The sequence below is a fragment of the Thunnus maccoyii genome, chromosome 19, assembly GCF_910596095.1.
Source record: "Thunnus maccoyii chromosome 19, fThuMac1.1, whole genome shotgun sequence".
Lineage (NCBI taxonomy): Eukaryota > Metazoa > Chordata > Actinopteri > Scombriformes > Scombridae > Thunnus > Thunnus maccoyii.
This window is the reverse complement of record NC_056551.1, coordinates 188,200-211,527: the sequence shown is the minus strand read 5'-3', so window position 1 is coordinate 211,527 and position 23,328 is coordinate 188,200. Positions and strand designations below refer to the sequence as shown.

General features: G+C 39.5%; 1 protein-coding gene across 6 annotated transcripts in view; it reads left to right on the top strand.

Moving 5' to 3' along the window:
• Nucleotides 1–23,328, top strand: part of pam (peptidylglycine alpha-amidating monooxygenase) — a 133,026-nt gene that overhangs the window by 56,545 nt on the left and 53,153 nt on the right. For all 6 annotated transcript variants that reach the window (XM_042394361.1, XM_042394360.1, XM_042394363.1 and 3 more), the window contains 10 exons: nucleotides 4,467–4,554; nucleotides 4,940–5,031; nucleotides 5,368–5,451; nucleotides 6,391–6,439; nucleotides 6,741–6,808; nucleotides 10,308–10,388; nucleotides 10,464–10,540; nucleotides 13,909–14,012; nucleotides 17,042–17,235; nucleotides 17,455–17,514. In XM_042394361.1, the coding sequence (XP_042250295.1) occupies nucleotides 4,467–4,554; nucleotides 4,940–5,031; nucleotides 5,368–5,451; nucleotides 6,391–6,439; nucleotides 6,741–6,808; nucleotides 10,308–10,388; nucleotides 10,464–10,540; nucleotides 13,909–14,012; nucleotides 17,042–17,235; nucleotides 17,455–17,514 (897 nt within the window). The remainder of the gene's footprint in view (nucleotides 1–4,466; nucleotides 4,555–4,939; nucleotides 5,032–5,367; nucleotides 5,452–6,390; nucleotides 6,440–6,740; nucleotides 6,809–10,307; nucleotides 10,389–10,463; nucleotides 10,541–13,908; nucleotides 14,013–17,041; nucleotides 17,236–17,454; nucleotides 17,515–23,328) is intronic.

The following is a 23,328-nucleotide window of genomic DNA, read 5'->3' as shown; positions in this document are numbered from 1 at the left end:
GCATCGACACTGGAACTGAGCACTTCAGAGTCAGAGCTGCTCTGTGTCACATTGTCCTCCATTTCCATGATTCCTTTCCGTTTCCATCAAACTTGTATATCTAAAGTGATTTCACTGTGACTTACTATAAATATGATGATGCAGCTAAAGAACAATCATCGACGTTTGGGGGCAGCCCTAACAATAATCTAGCATAGCCTACCTGGTAAACAACACAAGTTTCATGTGGTTATGCAGTATGTCTTCTAGTGTTGTCATACAAAATGCTGGTGAAAATTTTGTTAAAAATGTAATTTTGTATAACATAATTGTATCACATTGCTGTGGTCTCCGGGACTTTACCTGTTGCCGTATTGACCCCCATCTGCCATCCTCACCCATTGCTCTTTCTACCTTGAATGGAGATTTCTTACCACGGACTTGTAGTCAAGCGATTTGAAACTGACAGCTAGTAAGAAGAAGATGGATTCAAGCTTGTTGCACAAAATGTTAAAGGTACAGGGAACTCAAAATCATTAGCTAAATAGGTGTTAATTATGTATAGTATGTTGTCTTGCCATCAGCTTTTATAGAAACATAATGAACCATTGTTAAATGAAACAGCAGCAATAGACCAACACATATTTTACTGTTACAGCTGTTTGACAGTAACATTTAACAGCTTGTCAACCTCGTCCCTCTCTTACCCCATTCAGACCAACCCACTGATGTGTGTTAAACTTGTTTGGGGGTCTATCTGTATAGGACGGTGGACAGGGGGCAGAGGCTACCCTCTTTGATGATCTAGCATTGCTACCAGTAATAGAAATAAGTCCACTGATACGAAATTTCAATTTAATTTAACCAACTACTGAGGGAGTGTGAGAGAAAGAGCATAGGGTTGTGAGAAAAAGAGAGAGAGAAGTGGAGAGAGAGAAAGAAAAGGTGTGCTGGGTAATCAAGAGAGATGGAATGTGCATCTGGACAGAGCACATAGAGCCAAAAGGGACTTAAAACACAGTGTCTGAACCAGGCACTAAAGATAGAATATTTGATGAAGAAACAACATTGAAATTACAGCAGGAAATTTACAGCAATTGACACAGCTGTAATATGTGATTTACTCCAAAACTATAGAATATATCAAAACATAGTATACACAAAATTAACAGAAAGTCATTGAAATTCTTTGGCCAAAATGTGTATGAACCCTGAACTTTGAGATGGCAAGATAGCGCCAGTGTGTCAGCTGCTCCAACTGTTGTGTGTGTTTCTGCTGTTTCTAACACTTGCTGCACATTTCGTCAACACTCTATTGGTGTATGATCGCCAAACGCTGCCAGATCTGAGAATCACCGCCAAAAATCTTGTCAAATTTGATCATTATGGGAGAAAAACTGACCCTCATTTCCTATCGGATATCCCAACATACATCCGCCGCACTCTAGCGCCACCCCCGCGGCGAAAACGGCACCGACGCCAGGGAAAGCGTAGCGGCTGTCTTGTGAGGCTGAGGGCCAGGTTGGTACGTCCTGATCGAGGCGGATATGGAGCTGGGCCTCGCCTGTGTGTCTCTCGACGTTCCCTGGACCCTGTAGCTGCCTGTTTAGTCCCGGTGGCGGGCTCGGATGTGGTGTTCCAGCCCCGCAGATCCTGCTCTCCTTGTCTCCGCTGGTGCGGAGTGAATCTGGGGATCCTGCGGCCTCTGTGTCGGGCCTCCTCGTCAGCTGTTCGCTCTGATCCGCCAGCTCCTGCCAGGTTTGGTCTGGTCAATGCCAGATCACTTGGGAATAAATCATTTATCCTCAAGGATTTCCTCATATCCTGGGAACTGGATTTCCTCTTTATCTCCAAGACTTGGCTGAGTGTTGGTGAGTCCAGTGTCTTCACAGAACTCTTACCTGACGAGTGCTGCTATTTTAATTCTCCTCGGATGTCTGGCTGAGGAGGAGGAATTGCGACTGTTTTTAAGAGTGACTTTAAATGCAAACAGATATCGCTGTCATCCTCCTTCACCAGCTTTGAACTGAGTCTGTTTGAGCTGGGGCATTCTCACACGGTGTTGTGTGCTGTGGTTTATCTGCCTCCTAAATACAACAGAGACTTTTTATCAGATTTTTCTGTGTTCTTGGCTGATATTATGCCTAAGTATGACCGGGTCCTTATCGTTGGAGATTGTAATATTCATGTGTGTTGCCCTGAAAATCCTTTGGTGCGGGACTTTTTAAACATCATTGACTCTTTTAATCTTGTGCAGTCTGTACTTGGGCCTACACATGAACGTGGTCGCACACTTGATCTTGTTTTATCTCATGGTTTGCCTGGTTTGCTTTTTTCTCTGATCATATGCCTGTACTGTTTGAAGCTGCTGTTTGCTGTCAAACAGTTAAACCTAGCGCTGCTGCTTGCACATGTCGAGTTATTAACCCTTCCACTGCTGCTCACTTCTCAGATGCCTTCAGTCAAAACTGCGTTATGCCTGAATCTGTGTATGAGGATACAGAGGCTCTTAACTCATGGTTTCTCGACACCTGTCAAACTGCCATAGACATTGCGGCTTCATTGAAGACCAGACAGCATAAAACTAAATTGGAGGCGGAGCCCTAGCTGAATGAAACAACCCGTGCTGCCAGGCAGGATTGTCGAAGAGCTGAGCAAAAGTGGAAAAAGGACAAATTGCAAGTGTCTTTTCAAATGTTGAGGGATTACTGGCGTCATTACCAATCCACTGTGAAAGAGGCTAAAAGAAAATATTTTTCTGATATTGTCTTGTTAAACTGCCACAAGCCTCGTGTGTTGTTTAAAGTGATCAACTCTGCTCTGAATGCACCACAGACTGTTGGAATTGAGGCCTCCCCAGCTGTGTGTGAAAAATTTCTTCACTTCTTCACTGATAAAGTCACTTCTACCAGAGCATTTATTTCACCTCCTGCCATTGACCCTTCAGTGTCTGTCCCCTGCTCTGCTGGGTTGGACACATTTGAGCCTGTGACCCTGCCCTTTGTTCAGGAGATTGTGGGTCATTTGAAGCCCTCAGGTTCTCCAGATGAAACTGTCCCTCTCCAGACTTTTTAAGGAGGCTTTCCAGACTGTTGGACCATCTTTTCACACAGTTATTAATAGCAGTCTGTCCTCTGGAGTGGTTCCTGTTCATTTTAAACATGCCGTTGTGCAACCTTTGTTAAAAAAACCTGGGCTGGATCCTACTGTTTTGGCAAATTTCAGGCCTATCTCTAAATTGCCTTTCCTCTCTAAAATCTTAGAAAAGGTTGTCTATTCTCAGCTCATGGACTTTTTAAATGAACAAAATATTCTTGAGATTTTCCAATCCGGTTTTAAAACATTGCACAGCACCGAATCAGCGCTTTTAAGAGTTTTTAATGACATCTTTTTAGCTGCTGACTCTGGTCACTGTGTTGTCCTTGTACTTTTAGATTTGACTGTAGCTTTTGATACTGTGGACCATGAAATCCTGATTGCTCGTTTGGAGCAGTGGGTGGGCATCAGTGGCACAGCACTTGAATGGTTCAGGTCCTACCTGTCACATCGAACCTTCTGTGTCAGCCTTGATGACTCTGTGTCCTCCACTGCTCCCCTCTCATATGGGGTACCACAGGGCTCTGTGCTTGGCCCTCTTTTATTTTCCCTCTATCTACTCCCACTTGGTTCAATTCTCAGGAAACATGGCATTTCTTTTCATTGCTATGCGGATGACAGTCAGATCTATGTCCCCCTAAAAAAGTCAGACTCCTACAGTGTTAAGCCATTGCATGAGTGTTTACATGACATTAAAGCCTGGATGTCTCTAAACTTCCTAAATTTTAATGAAAAAAAGACAGAAGTCATGGTCTTTGGTGGCACTTCTGTGACCCCCCTGGTTGATCTGGGTTCTTTGGCACAGTACCACAAGCCAACTGTGCACAATCTGGGGGTAAAAGTGGACACAGACCTTAAATTTGACAGCCAGATTAAAGCTGTGGTGAAGTCAAGCTTTTTCCAGTTGAGGCAGCTGGCAAAAATTAAACCAGTCCTTCAGAGACAGCACTTTGAGACAGTAATCCACGCCTTTGTGACCACTCGGCTGGATTACTGCAATGCACTTGATATGGGGGTTAGTGCGTCCTCCATTGCTCGTCTTCAACTGGTGCAAAATGCCGCTGCACGTCTTTTAACTGGCACAAGCAAGTTTGAGCACATTTCACCTATTTTAGCTTCACTCCACTGGCTGCCTGTCCATTTCAGGATTCATTTTAAAATTATTTTATTTGCTTTTAAAGCCTTGAATGGCCTAGCCCCACCTTGCCTCTCAGACCAATAGAAAAGAATAGGCCAAAAAACAGAGGCATCTCACAATTTTAGAGCCGTTATTGTGAAACTAATAGCTTTTGCGCTGTGGACCAACAAAGCTATTACACATTCTGATGTGAGACTCGATTGATTTTTCAAGTGCTATATAATATTTTAACCAGGGTGTTTTTCCTCCTCAGTGGACTTTATACCTCATGCCAGTATGGACACAGTCCATCACATGCTGCTGTTTGGCTGCCAGACTCCATTCTCCACTAGCAACTACTGGTAATATTCAACTTCAGGTCACTGTTCTGTTTTTAGTGTTGAAAATGAACATTTTTTTTATTACATTGTTTTCTTTATTAACATTTTATTCTACCTATTAATGAAAGGCATGCTTGTATTAGTTCAATATAGGCAGGGTGCTTTTTAGGCAATTTGGCTTTTTTTTGGTGCTAATTTCCAAAATTTGTTTGAACACAAAACTGCAGTGACCATGACAAGTAATATTTTTTCCCTGATAGCCTGTGTGTCAGTCCTTTTTATGGAAGTGCCTGCAGGTTTTCTTCCCACCAAACACTAGATTGTTGTTGTAGGAACAGGTGTTTAGAGGTGTACCTTTTGTAATTCACTGTGTTTCCCCATTTGATTGTGTCATTTCTCTCTTAAGGGACTGCGGCAGTGTACAGGGCACTTGTGAGGATGAAGCCTCCATTATGTATGCCTGGGCTCAGAATGCACCACCCACTAAATTACCCAAAGGTATGTCTCTCAAAGGGTTGGTTCACAACTATTAATAATCATATTTATTAACTGACTTCTAGTGGTATCTAGTCATGTGGAGGGTTTTTGCTGTCATTTGTCCAGCTTCTGTCTTTGAGATTTTTGTCTCTTCTTTAATTATTTTGTGGTGCTTACAGCATTGAATTACACATTACTCTGTATAATCCACTGACCAGTCAAAGTAGGATTGTGTATTGTCAAGTATGGGTTTTCATGTATAGTTATCCATCTTTTCTTTCTTTTGTATCTCAGTTTAGAGTGCCATGTGGATTTGTGTCTTTTTCTTACCTGTTTTTCTCTCTGTTGTCTCATCAGATGTTGGCTTTAAAGTTGGAAGAAATTCAGGCATGTCCTACTTTGTACTGCAGATCCATTATGGAGATGTCAGTGCTTTCAGAGGTAAGTCTCAGTGGAAGTTAAAGTATTGACAACAACTACTGGAACGATTCCCATGTAATTTGGTATAGACATCAGTGGTGCCCAGCTGATGAAACTTAATGAATTTGTTACTTTAACTTTTCATCTAGTAGCACCAGCAGGTCGAAATCTTTGCTTATCCCTGGAATTAGATATCTCAACAGATACCAGTACAGACGTTAATGGTTCTCAAATGATCATTCCTTATGACCTTGGTGATCTCTGTCTTTGCTATAGCAGAATCATAATGTTTACAGTTGTGGCTTTGAATGAAATATCTCAACGCTTATTGGATGAAATTTTGTACAAAAATCCATTCCCTGCCACGGAATAATTGTAATCACTTTGGTGATCCCTTGACTTTTCATCTAGTGCCACCATCACTTTGTCCAATACTTTGGTTAATATAGTTAACATTGTACATTGTAATTGTGAGCATATTAGCTTGCTGATGTTAGCAATTAGCTCAAAGCACAGCTGTGCCTAAGATAGCCTCACAAAGCTGCTAATATTGCAGACTTCTGTAGACTCTGTACACCATATCTACAAAGGAGGTGTAGCGTAAGCAGCACATTGGCAGAGCAACAAAACTCTTAGTCCTCTGTGTCTACACAAGATGCATTCGGGCAGTGTTGAGGGTCTAAGGATACAATGTAATTCAATCCAATACAACAGCACTGCACTGTTCAACATTCTTGACATAGTTTAAGAGGAGTTGACTTCATATCTCTTTGAGGATCTACTTTTTTGTGGTTGTAAATTGGACTGCCATGATAAAAGGTGTTTCTAACATTTCACCCACTTCCGTTTAGGTAATTTACATACAGTACACATCAACTTTGGTAATTATAGTGCTTATTCAGATGAAAAAATAAATTTGGCAGATGCTAAGTCTTGTTTTTTTTTTCTTTTCTTCTGCAGACCATCATAGAGATTGCTCAGGACTTACCTTAAAAATGACATCCAAACCGTAAGTATTTACTTAAAAGCATCAACCTTTCTGTTGTATAATAAAATACAAAGTCTTGGTAGAGGTACTGTGGAATTAGGTGCTTGTTGGACATGAATAAAGAACGACACGGTGTTCAGCTTGTCTCCTTGAGACTACTATATGTGTGTTTCTTCTAGAGGACCAGGAAGAATGTATGTTTAGAAATCAGCTTGACAAAAAGGAATAGGAAGGAAATGTCAGGCGAAAAGTGATTAAAAATGTGACCAAAACTTTACAGCTTCCTACCCTCTAACTGTGTATCTGTGTGCCCTCCTCAAAGGCAGCCATTCATTGCTGGCATATACCTGCTCATGTCTGTGGACACAGTTATCCTTCCAGGAAAAAGAGGTATGTTTAATGTCTATTTTCTTCTATGTAAATGAGTCAAGTGCAAAGATATGAAATTCTTCTTATAGGCTTCTCTGAGAGACATGTTCTTTCAATATTTGTTTTATTATACATACAGTGATAAAACAAAAAGTGGCATAAAGGTGACCATTGGGCATATGGCTCATACAAAGATTATGACAGAACAGACATGAAGTTGAAAGAAGTTAGTTTTTTTTTGTGTGTGTGTGTGTGTGTGTGTGTGTGCACATGATAAAAGGATGTGTATGATTGTTATCTCTAGAACAGTGTATGTCATACGAAGAGGTAAAGAAAAATAGATCAATTAATTGGAGTTAAGTTAAATTTACATATGATTAATAATTAATAGTTATAATATATATATTCATTGTAATATAGGTTCACCACCATCATTATTATCACCATCACAACCATCATCATCACCACCACAATTAGAATTAGAATTATATGAAGGAGTGACATCGTTTTTGGACCGATCTTGGTAATTTGTTGTAAAATTGTGTATCTAAGTCACCCAAGGCTGTGTACCAAATTTTGAGTCATGACCAAATGCATGACAAATCTTTAAACTTTTTGCATTTGTGGTGCCCCCTAGTGGCAGAATATCCCAGGACTGTGTAGTGAAGCTTGGACCTAGCATCCGGACATGTGCACAGGTCTAAAAATGTGTAATTTCAAAATGGATTGAAGTATCGAGACTTCCTTGATAGCTTTTGATCCTTAGATGGTGCTGAGCAAGTTTCAGGACGATTGGCCCAATAGTTTCTGAGGAAAATAAGTTTCTGAGTTGTCGAAAATAGGATTTTGAGAAAACTGAGAAAAAGTTGCAAAGCTTGATATTTTCAGAGCAGAAGACTGTTGGAGCAAAGATGCAGTTGAATTGAGAGGTTAAAATGATGAAAGCATTTTGACTCTAAACCATAAACTTGATTGTTACTGCACCACCTTGAGGCCAGTATGTCATCTTATGTGCTTGAGTATTGGGTGGAATTTGCAAGCCACCCGCCAATTTTGGTGACTTATGGTCTTACGGTTTTTGCTACATGAACACTTTAAGTGGAGAAAAACAAAGAAGAAGAAAGCTTCAAGCAGCAATGAATGGGCCCTTGCACCTTGCGTGCATCGGAGGGACCAGCAGCTGTGGTATTGCTACTGGAGGTCAGTTGACATTGTGGAAAAATTATTTGTGTTCCCCAGGTCATTCTCTGGTCATCTTCTGTCCTGGGAGCAGTAGGTCTCTTTCAGAGCAGTTCATCTCTCTGCCTATTGAGGTTGGCTGGTATAAGCAGCTGTCTTGATAAGGCTGGCTGTCTCCTATGTTAATCCAAGGTCAGGGTGAGATATGCTGTGCTTTTTGCAGATGGTCAGACTGGTCTCCTCTTAGAATGGTTACCATTCTAGGGGCCAAGGGTCCCTGGCGCTGAAAATGCAAGGAACCTATTTCTTTTGTAAAGATTATCATTATTATTATTATTATTATTATTATTATTATTATTATTATTATTATTATTATTATTATTATTATTATTATTATTACCCCATGCCATTGCATTTTGAGGGGCTTAGGATGCTTGAAAACTCTCTCGGACATGGCCAGCTGGCTCCATAGCACCCCTAAACGCAGTGCCATTTTGGAATGAAGTTTCTTTGATGTTCATTAAATTTGGTGGGTTCATTGCTCTCATCATTCTCAACATAAAACATATTTTCTCAAAATTTTTTCGCCCAACAGGAAGTCAGCCATTTTTAATGTGGTGTGTCAATTTTCATTTTACAAACACGTTTTAGGCCTTTAGGATGCCCAAAAACTCATGAAACTTTGCACCTATGTTCGAAGTAGTAAATATTTCAATTAGTATCACAGTTTGGCTTGGGTGTGGCTCTTCGGCTCTATAGCACCCCCTAATCACTTTTAGTATTTTTGAGGTGCTAGGGGTGCTCGAAAACTCAAGAAACTTTGCACATGCATCATGCATCATGCGTAACTTGATATCTGATATGGGCCTTGAGTTTGGGTATGGCAAAATGGCTTGAGGGCGCCCCCTAGCCCCAACCTTTAAATTTGACATAGATTTACAAAATTTGATAGGCAGATGTAACATCTCCAGACTCAAAAAAAGTCTCTTGGAGCCATACCTCAAATCCAAAAGGAGGTCAGACATTTTGAATTTACTTTGCAATTTTTGCCCAGTTTTTGCCATTTGCAGGTGTTGTAGTTTAACAAACTCCTCCTAGGGATTTGACCCTATTGACTTCAGATTTGGTCGGTGTCATCTTACGACCTGTGTGAGGAAAAGTTATCAAAATGTTGACTTTTCATGAAATGCCCTTGACGTGGCATGCTGGTAAATTTGTACATTTCACTATGAAACAGGAAGTTGTTCTAACTCCACTGCACTTTGTCCAATCTGCCCCAAATTCCACATGCTTGACTGGAGTCCAGGCCTGAACACTTTGACACAATGAGTCATAGTCATAGCACCACTTACTAACAACAGGAAGTCAGCATTATTTGATAAACATCATCCGATTTACATGGTGTGGTCTACACATGATATACTGCAACATGACATATAATTAGTGAGTGTTCTCTAGTATCACATAGTAGACACAAGAAGTAGTATTTAACTCCTTCGTGCAACATCCGATATTCATGACAATGCATATGCATGTCAGGTGACTTTGACTTAATGTACCCCACTTGGGTAGCACTGCCTTGTGGCAACAGGAAGCAAGCTTTATGTTACAAGCTGATTCTGATCTCCATAAAAACTTCCCACTCTCACCAAGGTCAGAGTCTTCTATGTACTGTTTAAATGTTTCAGTTGAATGGCAGTCCTCTGATGTTACCTGATATTGTTGAGTTCCTGATATTGTTGAGAAGTCAGTTATGGAATTCATGACTGTGTCTCCACAGATTATGATTTGTAGAATCACTTAACTGCCTTAATTGCATAAATGTTGTATTTTTATGAACATGTCAATCTATATTACAATTACAATTACTAAATATTATAAACTGTATTGTACAGTGAAGGGTAAAAACTCGCTTTTAGAGGTGTGTGCACCTCTGTCTGCCAAATGTAGCCACTGTTGGGACGGGCAGTAGTGTGTTTGGTTATTAGCAATAATTGTGTGATGTGACAGGTGTGTATTGTGCTTTATTAAGGCAAGGTTCTTGTCCAGCTGTTTAAATTAATTCAATGTTAAACACTGCTGCATTTGTCGTATTTTCCTTTGTAGAGGATCTCTAATTAAGCCTATTATACTTAATGTTTTATTGGTTACATTACCAACCCTAATTGCAAAAAATTAAGGGACAATCAGCAGTTAGTGTAAGGCACATTGTCCACTCCCCATAAGCCACAGTCCATTACTGCTGTTGAAATGGGAAAAGAATAGCAAGGGCAGAAATGTTACAGTGTACAGTGATAACAGATTTGGCCTGCCTTGACATTCCTCCTTTTTTCTTTGTCAGTTACAAACGCAGACATTGGCTGTGATTACACTTCATATCCCTTCTACCCGTTTGCCTTCAGGACCCACACACACCACCTTGGTAAGTCATACCAGAGAATTTGGCTTTCAGAGTAACTTTTATCAGTGGTAGTCTAGATGAGTGTTTCTGTCACAGGGAAAGTGGTCAGCGGCTACAGGATCCGAGATGGGAAGTGGAGCCTGATTGGGAGACAATCTCCTCAGCTACCACAGGTACGTTATCACATCAGAGAGCAACTTAAAACCGACATTTTCATGCCACCCAGTAGCGGAATAGTTAAGGCATATACTATTAGAACCGCAATGTCCCATGATTGATTCCAGCAAGGAACCTTTGTTTCTTGTCCTCTCTCTCCTTGTTTCCTGTTTGCCTGTTCACTATCAATAAAGGTAAATATGCCCAAAAATTAAATTTCAACCTTTAAAATGTCATGTTTTATACTGTAACCCACTGCTGCTGTTGCCTTGGACTTTCTATACAGAAACCCAGTCCAGGTTACTCCAGTAGACTCCAATAGCCTTACTCCTTGTGTCCACATGATCTGGCTGCGTCATGTTCCAGTTGTGCTATGCTCGTTCACTGTTTCAATGTCCACTGGAAATAATTCAGAAGCAGAGCGTCTGTTCTTTAGCTTCTGCATTTCTGATAAAGTTCAGAGTTGTCAACAGGCCAACAGTTATGCCTGGAGGAGATACAAGCATGGATGACCTTTTATAAGTCTGCAGAGTAAATGAAAGACCTGGGGCCATATTCATAAAGCTTCCTAGTACAAAGAGTTGCTCCTAGTGACGAAATTCGAAGAAAATTCTTAGAATTATGTTTTCTACAGTTAAGACTAGATCCTGGTAAAGATAAAAGTTATTCACAAAGCATCTTAGCCCATAAGAGAGCTCCTAAGGTGAAAAACTGTTAGGAGAAAGGAGGAGGCCTTTAAAGAGGCTTAGAAGTTTCTTAGGCAGAGGAGGAAATGGCAGAAAGACAAAGAGGTAGGAGAAATATTCTCCAAACACTGAATGACAGTTAATGAAAGACTACAGATTAGATTGTGCAGGGATAATGTTTGTAGTCGATCTTATTAGCGATACGCTCACATAGCCTACCCACCCATGAAATGAAAATGATCACATATTTGTCGACTAGAAAAATTTGGAATTTGCTGGCAGCTGGAGAAAAAAAATTACATGCCAACCAACACTGCTACTTATAGAATGGCCCGCAATCACAGAAATTGTTAAAAGCTTAGCCATTTTTCCCCCAGTAATATCAAATTGATTAAGTACTAAAAGGACCAGCATGGTAAATACATGTAAAAAAAATAAATATAACAACTATCAGCATGTGAAGAGGCTACATGCACAAGTTGTTTTCAAACATTTTGAAGGCTACTTTTAGAGTATGGCTCACAATTTATTCAACAGAGATGTTCATTACATGAAATAGTATTTATAATAACACCATGTCTTAATGGAGACTAAATTCTGTGATTAGGCATATCGATTTCACTGTCCATTCTATGCCCATTATCACTAAGAGTGCTTTTTTTTTTTTGATCAACCAATCACACACTTAAAAAAAATGTCATACCTAGCAATGGGGTCAACCACACCTCCACACTAAGGTAAAAGTTTCTGTCCCTTCCTTGCTCAGAGTTGCTCTTAGAATTTTCCTAATTCACTCCTAAACTAGGACTACTTGCTAGAAATTTTTAGGCCAAGTTAGGAGCTCTCTGAGAGTATTCTCAGAATGTTTGTGAATATGGCCCCTGATCTTAGTTAGCTGTCTCACTTGGGCAAAGCAGGACTTCAACACTTCAGTCACCTGAGCATCAAAAGACAATTCTGAATCAAAAATAACACCTAGGTTGCAAGCCTCTTGGTGAACATTATTAGACAAGGCACCCAGAATAGAGGAGAGATTGTTAATACTGCTAGTTCTGGGGCCACAGGGTGTAATTATTATAATTTCTGATTTGGAGTCATTCAACTGCAGGAAATTTTGGGACATCCATCTCTTAATTTCAGCAAGGTAGAACATAATACAAGAAACATTGGTGGTACCACGCTTTAGCAGGACATACAATTGGATGTCATCTGCGTAGCAATGGAAATTGATGTCTACGCATGCATTTGCCCCGGGGGTAGCATGTATATAGTGAATAAGAGGGGACCCAAAACAGACCGCTGAGGGACCCCACAAAAGAGAGGAGTGCAAGAGGAGGAGGCATCTCCAAGCATTACAGAGAAGGACCTGTTTGACAGATAGAAGATGAACCAATCCAGAGCCACATCACTGATGCCAACATAGTTCTACAGATAGCTGATTAAGATATTATGGTCCACTGTGTCAAAGGCTGAGCTGAGGTCAAGGAGAATTAAAAGAGGAGTACAGGTAGATGTGTGCTTTGTGACTGTACTTGAATATGACAACCCTTTTTGCCTCTAAGGCCAGACTTGAGCCCTGCGTGAAAAAACATAGCCCTCTCATTCAGTTAAATGGGGGCAGAGCTTTGACGCATTGGAGGGGTGAATGCAGAGAGCTCCTGCAAAGGATTGCGGTCATTTGGCAAAAAAGTTGAACCTGGTTCATCTTTTGCTGCAGAGCATCGTGACGTCATCCAGCAAAGTGCTGCATTGGCCAATCAGATAGATACAAGCGGTCATTCCTGGTGGATTACTTTGTAACATGAATGATGTGTTTCTGCTGTTTATCTCGCAATCATCACAAAGAAAGATAAAGTAGTTGCTGCCACGATAACTTTCCAGAGAAGTTAAATCCTGAGTGTGAGTATTATAGTGCTGCTTTGCAGTGTTTTGGTGTCTGATAATGTTTTTTTACGCAGGGCTGTTTTTGGTATGAATGCAGCCTAACTTTCTCTGTTATCACTCATTTTTTTGTATAACGAACGCTTTATTGAATGTTTCAACAAGGTAGCAAAGACAGACAAACGATCATTTCACTTAACAGGGGCCCTATAAATTAACTTGCACATATACACACCTAGATGGAGGTTGGGGGATACACAAACATACACAAACAATGAAAGATACGCAGGTTCCAGACCCGGTTGATACTCACTCACTGGATAGAATGGCAGCAAATTATTTCTGGGAGCCATAACAGAGCCGGAATGTGACGCAGCCTGATGCTGTGGACATTGCAGGTTAGCCTGTCACTGGTAAACAGTATAGGATTCTGATCAATCTGGACAGGGCCAGGCTAGCAGTTTCCCCCTTTCCGGTTTTTATTCTAAGATGAGTTAACTGGCTTCTAGCTTAATATTTAGCCAAGAGATATGATAGAGTGGTATCGAGTTTCTCAACTTGGCAAGAAGACATATTTCCCAACATGATGAGCTATTCCTTTAATCAATGGTTTTGATAATTGATCAACCATTTAAGTACTTTATCAAGGTGAGTGTCGGTGAAACAAAACAAGCATTTCAAACTAAAACCAGAATGCAGTAGTTTATGTAATTTTTGCATTATTATGTATTGAAAATTTTGCATTTATTTTTTTCAATAAATTTTCAGTTAGGGTGCTGTATGTTGTTTGCTCAGCAGTGCAAGTATTTTCTCTCCAGGCTTTCTATCCTGCTAACAAGGAAGTAAATGTGAAGTATGGTGACATCATTGCAGCCAGATGTGTGTTTACTGGTGAGGGCAGAATCTCCAAAACATATATTGGGTAAGTTCTGCTTTAAAACCCAATGCACTAATGCGTTTTACACCCCATTGTTGATCAGAGTACCTGTATAATAGATGAGCTCTTGTTTGCTTTCCTTGGACTGTGTTAATATTGACATACAATGTAGCTCCTAGGCATTTATCATAGGAATGTAAGATGGGCACTGTGACTTTATTCCCATCATGGTCTGTTCTCCTCTGCCGATGTGACATGTGACATGTATTTCTTGTATGGGCACAAGTCTATGTCACTAGAAACTGAATTTAAATCATTTATATTTGAATTTGAATTGCTCAACTTGAAAAACTGCATTCAAAAATTAATTTGAATCACATAATTTGAATTTGTATCATTTAACTTGAATGATTGTATTGAAAAACTAAATCTGAATAGCATAATTTGAAATTTAATTCATTAGTTTGGAACAGAATTGCAATAAACTTGAAACTAAACTCTCTCCAACTCTCTATATACTTCCACATTCAGTTCTGGTAATTCAAATTCAGTACTTGCAATTCAATTTCAATGCCAAATTGAGAAAGAAAACTTCCATACATATTCTAATTCCTGATTTCCGTTCATAAACGCACCTTATAAAACCAGATATGGGTCATTATCTGTTTTTTGTTTTCCTACTACTGTTTCTAAGTGGAAGTGGTTTGGTTTTCTCATTTTAAAATGAAAAGTACATAGCTTGAAAAGGAGCTCTGTGAATCTGCACTTGATTGCTCTTCCTCAACAACCAGATGTGTGTCTCAGTAAACTGAAATTGAATTGCAAGAACTGAATGTGGAAGTATACAGAGAGTTGAATTTTCAGTTAAGGATAAAATACAGTTTCAGAGCAAATTAATTCAATTTGATAATATTCAATTATAACATTAAATTTCAAATTATGCTATTTAGATTGTTTTTCAGTGCAAGTATTCAAGTTAAACAATACAACTTAAAATTATGTGATTCAAATTCATTTGTTAAATACAATTATTGAAGTTGAGCAATTCAAATTCAAATATAAATGATTCAAATTCAGTTCTAGTGACATATTTCTGCCCATACTCTTGCTATCTAATTGCTCATGCAGTGATACTACGTAAATATATGCTGTATGCACTAATGGGGGAACAAAGCATTATAACCAGGCATTCAAATTAAAGAATACACTGCATTAAAAAATGCTCGGGTCTGTGTTCAGTCATGAAACTTGCCTTCATGAAATACGATTCTGGAAGGCAGATTTGAGTGATACATCCATGAGTTTAATCTAATCAGACACCAAAAATGCACAAAGGTTTATAATACTGTAGACAGGATAACTGTCCAGATTACAAAGTAATCTACCAGGAATGTGTGCTTGGACACATTCATACTTGCATGCTTCTGTCCGAAAACCTATAAAGTATTCTGTTGGAGGGGTCACACGGCTGGCTTTTCCAAAATTGGAGTACAGTTAGAAAGTTTGTTGTTGAACCAATGGATCTATGACAGTTCAACCAATGTGTATGAGTTAAAATTGTTTTTTTTGTAATCACAATCAAATCCTTAATTGATCCTACATGCATCCAGTATTTCAAAGAAACTTGAAACTAGCTATTGCCTTCACAGTGAGACCAACTGTAATTGAGATATACTATAATATAATAATCTGGAAGCCCCCCTCCCAGTAGGAGCTTGTAGTTTTGAAAGTTTAATTCATACATATTTAAGACCATAAAAATGTAGATATTGCAGTATTAACACATAAGGAAAAAACAACTTACTAACATTATCTTTAATATTAATAAACGAAGATAAATGTCCACAGTACTTCTTTGTTTTATGAATGAAGTGGTACTCGAGTTGAAGCAGCCACAGTGCCTGAGGCCCTATTTACACCTGGCTTTAATATCTGTCTTGGGTGATCCAATCACAAGTGGACAGGTCTAAGTACGTCTGTTTACACCTGATATTAACATGAGTCTCTACATGCGTTTTGAGTGACCACTTGTGATCGGATCACTTCCCCGCACTATATGCAAATAAATACATCATTTACGTTTGCAAAGACCAAATTCGTGGTTGTTTTTAACTGGCGGGACGAGAAGGGGTCCATGTATCCTCTGTCCAAAGCTGTGTTCAACTTGTTTGATAACAGGATAAACAAATATACAATGCATCGTGAAATTCAAACGCCCGTCCTATTGATTTGCTCTAGCGCCGCATCTGAACACACATATATATATATATAAAATACAGAGTTAAATGCAGCGATCTCCCCGCAGCTATGCGCATTTACGCACAAGGCACAGCAGCATAACTTCATTGATTATTTGAATCTCCGACACGCTGACAGGATTGGTCAGGATCTAATGTTAATTCATATTCTGTGTTCTTCTACACATCCAATAGGTCAGCTGTTACACACACAGTCCAAGTTCACACAGTGAAAATGTTTGGAGTAAAGCAGCTGTTGTCCTGATAAATTCTGCGCTCATTATGTCGAGCAGCGCTGCAAAACTAAAAATGTAGTTATCAACTTGACAGGACAGAGGAAACTGTCCAGCAACGTTTAGCCTCTGAAATATTTTTTTAGACGGACAAGTGAAAAATGAATGGTTTAATTTCTATACCAATTGTCGATTTGATGAGGAAAACGGGTTAGGGGAACGAGAAAAAAAAAAGGACAAAACAGGAAGTGGATTACATTTTTTAATTTACCAGAAAAATGGAAAAACAAAATAATGCATTTATCCTGTTATCAAACAAATTGAACAACCTCAAACCCTGCCCCCAAAGTTTTGTACTTTTGGAAAGTATCACCCCTGTGAGCAGAGACTTTTTGGAGTTTGAAACAACCTCCTTGGACATCATTTAGATCCTGGTACCTCTGGTTGAAACGCAGGTAGTTGAACTAAGTTCCTGAATAGGTTCCTAGTCCATGGGAAAAGTTACTGCAGTGGAAACGCGTCTTTACAGATCATCTGCCTTTCTGTATGTACTGCAGTGAGTGATGTATTTATCCCCAGGTACTTTTCTCTGTTTTGTCCGCAGTGGTACCTCCGATGATGAAATGTGCAACTTCTATATAATGTACTATATGGACAGCAAGCATGCGATCCCCTACATGAACTGTATGGAGACCGGCTCCAAAGAGCTATTTGAGCATATTCCAGCTGAGGCCAATGTTCCCATTGCTATCAGTCCAGGTCATATGAACTCAATGATGCATATGGGACACTCAACAGGTACAAAGGCATTAAGTACTGTCTCTGTTGTGTACCTCAAACCCAATGTTATTAATTTAAGTATTTCATTGTTTTGTTTTTACATTGGATAAAATGTTAATGTATGCCAATGTAAGGTTCACACTTTTTTCACATGTTTCTCCATTTATGCCTCCATGTCTTGTTGAACTTTAATTATTTTTCAAAATTAACCTGCCTGGCTTTGCTTTTGTCCCAAAGATCATCAAGATAACAGATCACTGATGGATACAAACAAAGGAGGGCAGGCTCTGGATCAGGGTGAGTTCAAAGCCAATGAGCTGCATCACTGTATTATTACAACCATACTAGGGTGTAAAACTATTTACCTGGATATTGAAGTTTTTTTTTTACTACAAGAACCAGGCTGATAATCAGACCACTGTGTTATTCAATCTGATATTGCCCTCTTGGCAGTCATTTTCTGTAGCCATCCACTATGACTAACACTAGCCATATGCCATTTACATTATAAGTCAACACTAAGAGTGTGTTATTAGAGTAGAGTATAGATAGCATAGGTTTACAGAGAACAATAATTGACATAAAGCCTACATGTTTTGGCAGATAACTGTACAACTGGACAACTTGTTCTACAAAATCTGACAGAAATTAACACACTCTCAAATTAATGCACTCTCGACTGCTAAAAGCTCTGGGCACTGTGGAAATTAAAGTTATGGATATATTCCAATTCTGATTTTGAAATATTAAATAGCAGGACAAACTAATGCCATTAATATTGCAATTAAATTGGCTACTATGTACAGTGTATAATAAAACTGAGTACGTCCCTTTGCAACATCACTAAAATGTTAAATGTTTCAGAATTGTATCATCTTACAATAATTGTAGTATTTTTAGGGTTATTTGTTATTAAAAACAGGTTATACTAAATTGAAAACACGAGCCTCAAAGTACAACCTCAATGCAATGAAAGTGAATACACCTGTGACCAATTTAATTCAATTCAATATTTATTTATATAGTGCCAAATCACAGCACTTGGTGACAGTGGCAAGGAAAAACTCCCCTTTAACAGGAAGAAACCGCAAGCAGAACCGGGTTGGGCAGCCGTCTGTCTTGACCGGTTGGGTTGAGCGAGAAAGGGGGGGTTGGGGGCACAGAGAATCAGAATAACAACAATAATAACAATAGAGCTATGACTAGTAATAATAATAGCAGCAATAGCTGGAAAAGATCCCAGGGCAGGACACCAACAGGACTGCGCCACCATCCCTGCACCATGATTGATGAGTTGATGATCAGTTTTCTGCAAGATGAGAAAGCACAAAAACTCCGGGGAAGAAGCCAAGTTAGTAACATGCATCAATGGTACATGAATGCATACAGATGGAGAGGAGCTCAGTGTATCATGGGAAGTCCCCCGACAGTCCAGGCCTATAGCAGCATGATTACAGGCTTATCCAAGGCAAGTTTGGTCAGCCCTTACTATAAGCTTTACCAAAAAAGGAAAGTTTTAAGCCTACTCTTAAATGTAGAGAGGGTGAAACCAGTGAAACAAAAGTGAGTACACCTGTGACCACTGATCCAAAAATGATTACACCTGTGACATCCAATTAAGACTAATTGCCTGAACAAGGTTATAAAAGAACCTGTGAACACTACAACTTTCTCAGTTTTGGCCTGGGTTGTGCCAAATTCATCATGGCTCCACAAGGTAAGGAATTGCCTGAACAAGTAAGAAACCAGATTGTGAGACTTCATAAAGATGGGAGAGGGTACAAGATCATCAGTAGGCTACTGAACAGAGGCCAACAGAAGTTGCTGTAGTGGTTAGGAGGTACAAGAAGACCCATACTACCAATAACAGAAGGTGTGAAGGCTGTCCTCGAAAATGATGGCTCACACAGTTCGCTATTTACACAACCTTGCATTGAAAAACAGATGGGCAAGTGCCTCCACAACCTCCACAGAGGATTGGTCACAAAACAGCACAAAACTGCATGATTAAACTTTGCCAAAAAACATGAAAAGAAACCTGATGAATATTGGTGGCACATTCTTTGGTCAGATGAAACCAAAATAAATTTGTTTGGCTCAGGTGGGGTCCAGCATGTTTGGCATGGACCTGGCCAGGACTACAACAGTGACTGCTCTGTGCCAACCGTGAAACATGGGGGTGGGAGTGTGCTGATAAGTGTGCTGATATGGGGCTGCATAAGTGCAAAAGGTGTAGGTGAGGTGACATTTATAAGTGGCACTATAAATGCAAGTTTGTATACCCAAATACTCAATGAAAAACATGACAATCATCCCAAAATTCAAAAATCACCTAAGAGTTTTTAAAGAAGAAAACAGTTAAAACTATTACCTGGCCAAGTATGTCCCATGACTGGAATCCAATAGAACACCTTCACAACTGAAAAGAATCATCTGTGAAGAATTTGAGAGATTTGTTCTAGACTGGTATCATTCATGCCCAGGATCATTGAATCTGTTATCAAAAATAAAGAAGGGCATACAATGAAGGGTGTGCTGACTTTTTTTGCAGTTCATTCTCACTGGTTTAACTCTTCTTGGGTATTGTCTAAAAACAAATAAAATTGTATTAAATGAATCAGGTGGTGAGGGACAAACTGAAACCCACAGTGAGGGGAACAGAGAACATTTTACACACAAGGTCTTCCACTCCAACCTCCTGAGAGAATTTTCCAGCATATCAAGGGAGGTTGGTGGGGGCCCTGTTCAGAGGACTTCAAAAGGACTTCACACAGTTATAGATATGACCATTGTGAACAAGTACAGTAGAAATGTCAGTTTTCATGATGGGTTTATTAGCAGGCAGTGCTTACAGAAACATTGATCAGCCATTTCTAACAGTGCAAAAAAGCTTGACCATCATAAATATTAACCAGTGATATTCACATGATGTTTGGTTAACAATCAATTGTCATTCCAACTCAGTGATATAAACTGTGTTTGAGCCATGAGTTGTAAAACCAGTGTGAACGGGCGAATTTGGGGGCCTTAGGAAAACTCAGTTATGGGGCCTTCTTCACACTTCATTTTCACCCTTTCTCTGATTGAGAATATTGGTATTGGTGGTGGTAGACAAAGTACTTAAGTCTTTAAGCTATTAATACCACACTAACAATACTTTGTTAAAAGTAAAAGTGGAGGTCATTTTAGCAGCTTTATATACTGCTTGATAGCTCAAGCTGTCTCTGTTGATCATATATTTTGTGTGTAAAATCTTAATCTGTAAAGTAACCAGTAACAAGCTCCCAGATAAATGTAGTAGAATGACAAGTACAGTGTTCCCTCTGGAAGAGAAGGAACTGAATCCTCCCAGTAGAAGTGGAATATAAGTAGGCCTATACAGTTTGTATAAAATGGAAATATTGAAGTACATGTACCCCATAACTGCAAGTATAATGCTTGAGTAAATGTACTTGGTTACTTTTCAATGTATGATGATTTCCACAACTGCAATCAAATGTTGATGATTTCCATAGCTGCAGTTACCAGGTTTTCCTCTGCTTTTCTGACATGAACTGCTCACTGAACCAGCCTGTGAAAAAAAAAAAATTATTATTATTATTTATTATTATTTATTCAAGTGAGGGAGGCCACTTGTACTTTTGGCTACTTGAATATTATTCTCCTTATGCTGTGTTGGATTGCATGTTACCTCGAGGAGTTTCGCAACCCTATCAACACGTGAGTCAAGTGCTACGCAGTTTTACAGCGGCTCCTCCAGAACAGTCAATTAATCTGTAGAGTGTGGGGGGTGCTGTTTTGCTGTCCTTTTGTACATAATTTTGGGGTATAATGAGTAAGGATAGTAACACAATTTTATATGTTTCATATCTAAACATCATAATAAATCTATAGCTGTTCAGGTGCCCTTTTAGTTGGGGGCCCTAGGCAGTTGCCTACCTTACCTAATGATAAAGTCCGTCCTTGAGTGCAAAGCTGAACTGTGGACAGCAGACAGAATTTCTTGTCTGCTTCCTGCAGACTCTCCCCCTGTAGTGATCTCAGATTTATCGCTTCTGGAGGGCAAACATCCTGTTTCTGCATAAAAAAATTTTCAAAAGCCCCAAACGGAAAACAAAATCTGACCACAGATCACACATTTGGTTATACACAAGACTTTAGTGAGTGAGTATATGTTAAAATCCTGTTGTTCGCAGTGGACTTTGGGGAGAAGCCACTCTAGTCAAGCATTCAGAGCTCATTTCCCACAGATTAAATACAATTGGTCAACAAGGAACACCCACAGTAATGTTGAGAGAGGGATGGTTACAATTTGAGTGGCATTTTAGTGGACCAATAGAAAATCCCTTCTGGGACTTTTGAGTCACATGAGGAGAGAGACAATTTTTTGGGAGGCAGTTTTTCTTCTTGGTCGACTGAAGTCCAAAATGAGAGCAGTTTTCCACATAGTCTTTTAGACCGAAAATAGATCAAGTGATGTCTTCTTTACAGGAAAATATATTTCATGATTTCAGTGTTTGTAGTTTGCTTTTTTTTTAATGTGATGTTTTAAATTTTATCTGCCTGTCCTTTTGCCCCCACTGTTATTACATTGCGGGCAGAATGTTCAACCTCCCTGTCAAGTATATCTCAGAGTTGTTCCACATGCAGAGGTTCTCAACAACACTCTCATTGTGGGGTGTACTAGGGCTAGACAAGAGGAGAAGTGCAGGGGCCTGGCTGAGGACTTTTTTAAGATGTGGCAGGTGAAACCATCAGTTGAACACTTTCAAGATGGTGGTGGAAAATTGAGGAAAATTATCCAATGTTACATATTTTTGCGTGGCAAAAGTATGTGAACCTGTAGGATTATCAATTTATTTGAAGGGGAAATTAGAGTCGGGTATTTCAATCAATGGGATGACAATCAAGTGTGAGTCTGGGAGGCCCTGCCTTATTCAAAGAAGAGAAATCTGGGTCTTCACTATCAAGGTCTGAGCTTCACAACACAGGCTTATGGAAGTGTTGTCATGGATCAAAGGATATTCCTGAGGAGCTTAGAAGAAGAGTTGTTGATGCTCACCAAGCTGGAAAGGGTTACAAAACCATTCCTAAAGAATTTGGACTCCACCAATTGACAGTCAGTCAGATCGTGTACAAAGTGAAGACGTCCAACACCATTGTTACCCTCCCCAGGAGTGGTTGACCAACAAAGATCACACCAAGAGTCCTGACCTTTATCATATAGAAATGCTGTGGAAGGACCTGAAGCAGGCAGTTCATTCAAAGAAGCCCACCAACATCCCTGAGTTGAGACTGTTCTGTAAGGAGGAATGGGCTAAAATTCCTCCAAGCCAATGTGCAGGGTTGATTAACAGTTACTGGAAACGTTTGGTTGAAGTTATTGCAGCAAAAGGGGGTCACACCAGTTACTTAAAGCAAGGGTTCAGATACTTTTGCCTCCCACAAATATGTAAGATAAATAAATGCAAAAGTTTGATGTATTGATCTTCTGATGATGTGGTCACTTTTGGTCTGCCTGATAGTGCTTTGGATACAACTGATCCAGTTTCTGCAAAGCATTTTAGAGTTCCACACACTGTTCCCCTAGAAACAAATTAGTCTAGCCATGATTTGATGCTGAGAAAGCTTCTCTTTGATTAGAATAACAATTTGACTTCTGACACTTTCACTTAGTTCTGCTGCAAGTTAAATTACTTGAACAAGCCTCTGGTGGGTAGATAAATCCACCTGAGTGTCATCTGAACACATGCTTCAATGGAAGCGATACAACTCAAGGAAATCTGCCTTTTGTACAAAGGAGTTAAGTTGGTCAGTGCCACAAATTTGCTTAAAATTAATTGCTGACCTAGAAATAGTGCAGAATGTTAAATATTTCTTCTTCATTTACCGTCATTACTTTTTGTGTTTTTAAATGTTTCTGAAACCTCAAACATTCTGATTATTTCCAGGTTTACGTGAAAATATTAGAGATTTCCAATGTGGTCTCGGACTTTTGGACTTTGGACTTTTGTATCAAAGTCCAAAATTCCTGAATTTTCACACATTTCCATAACACATGAATGAGTGTACCCTCCCCTCTTCATCTCCAGCAGGTAGAGTCATCTTCGA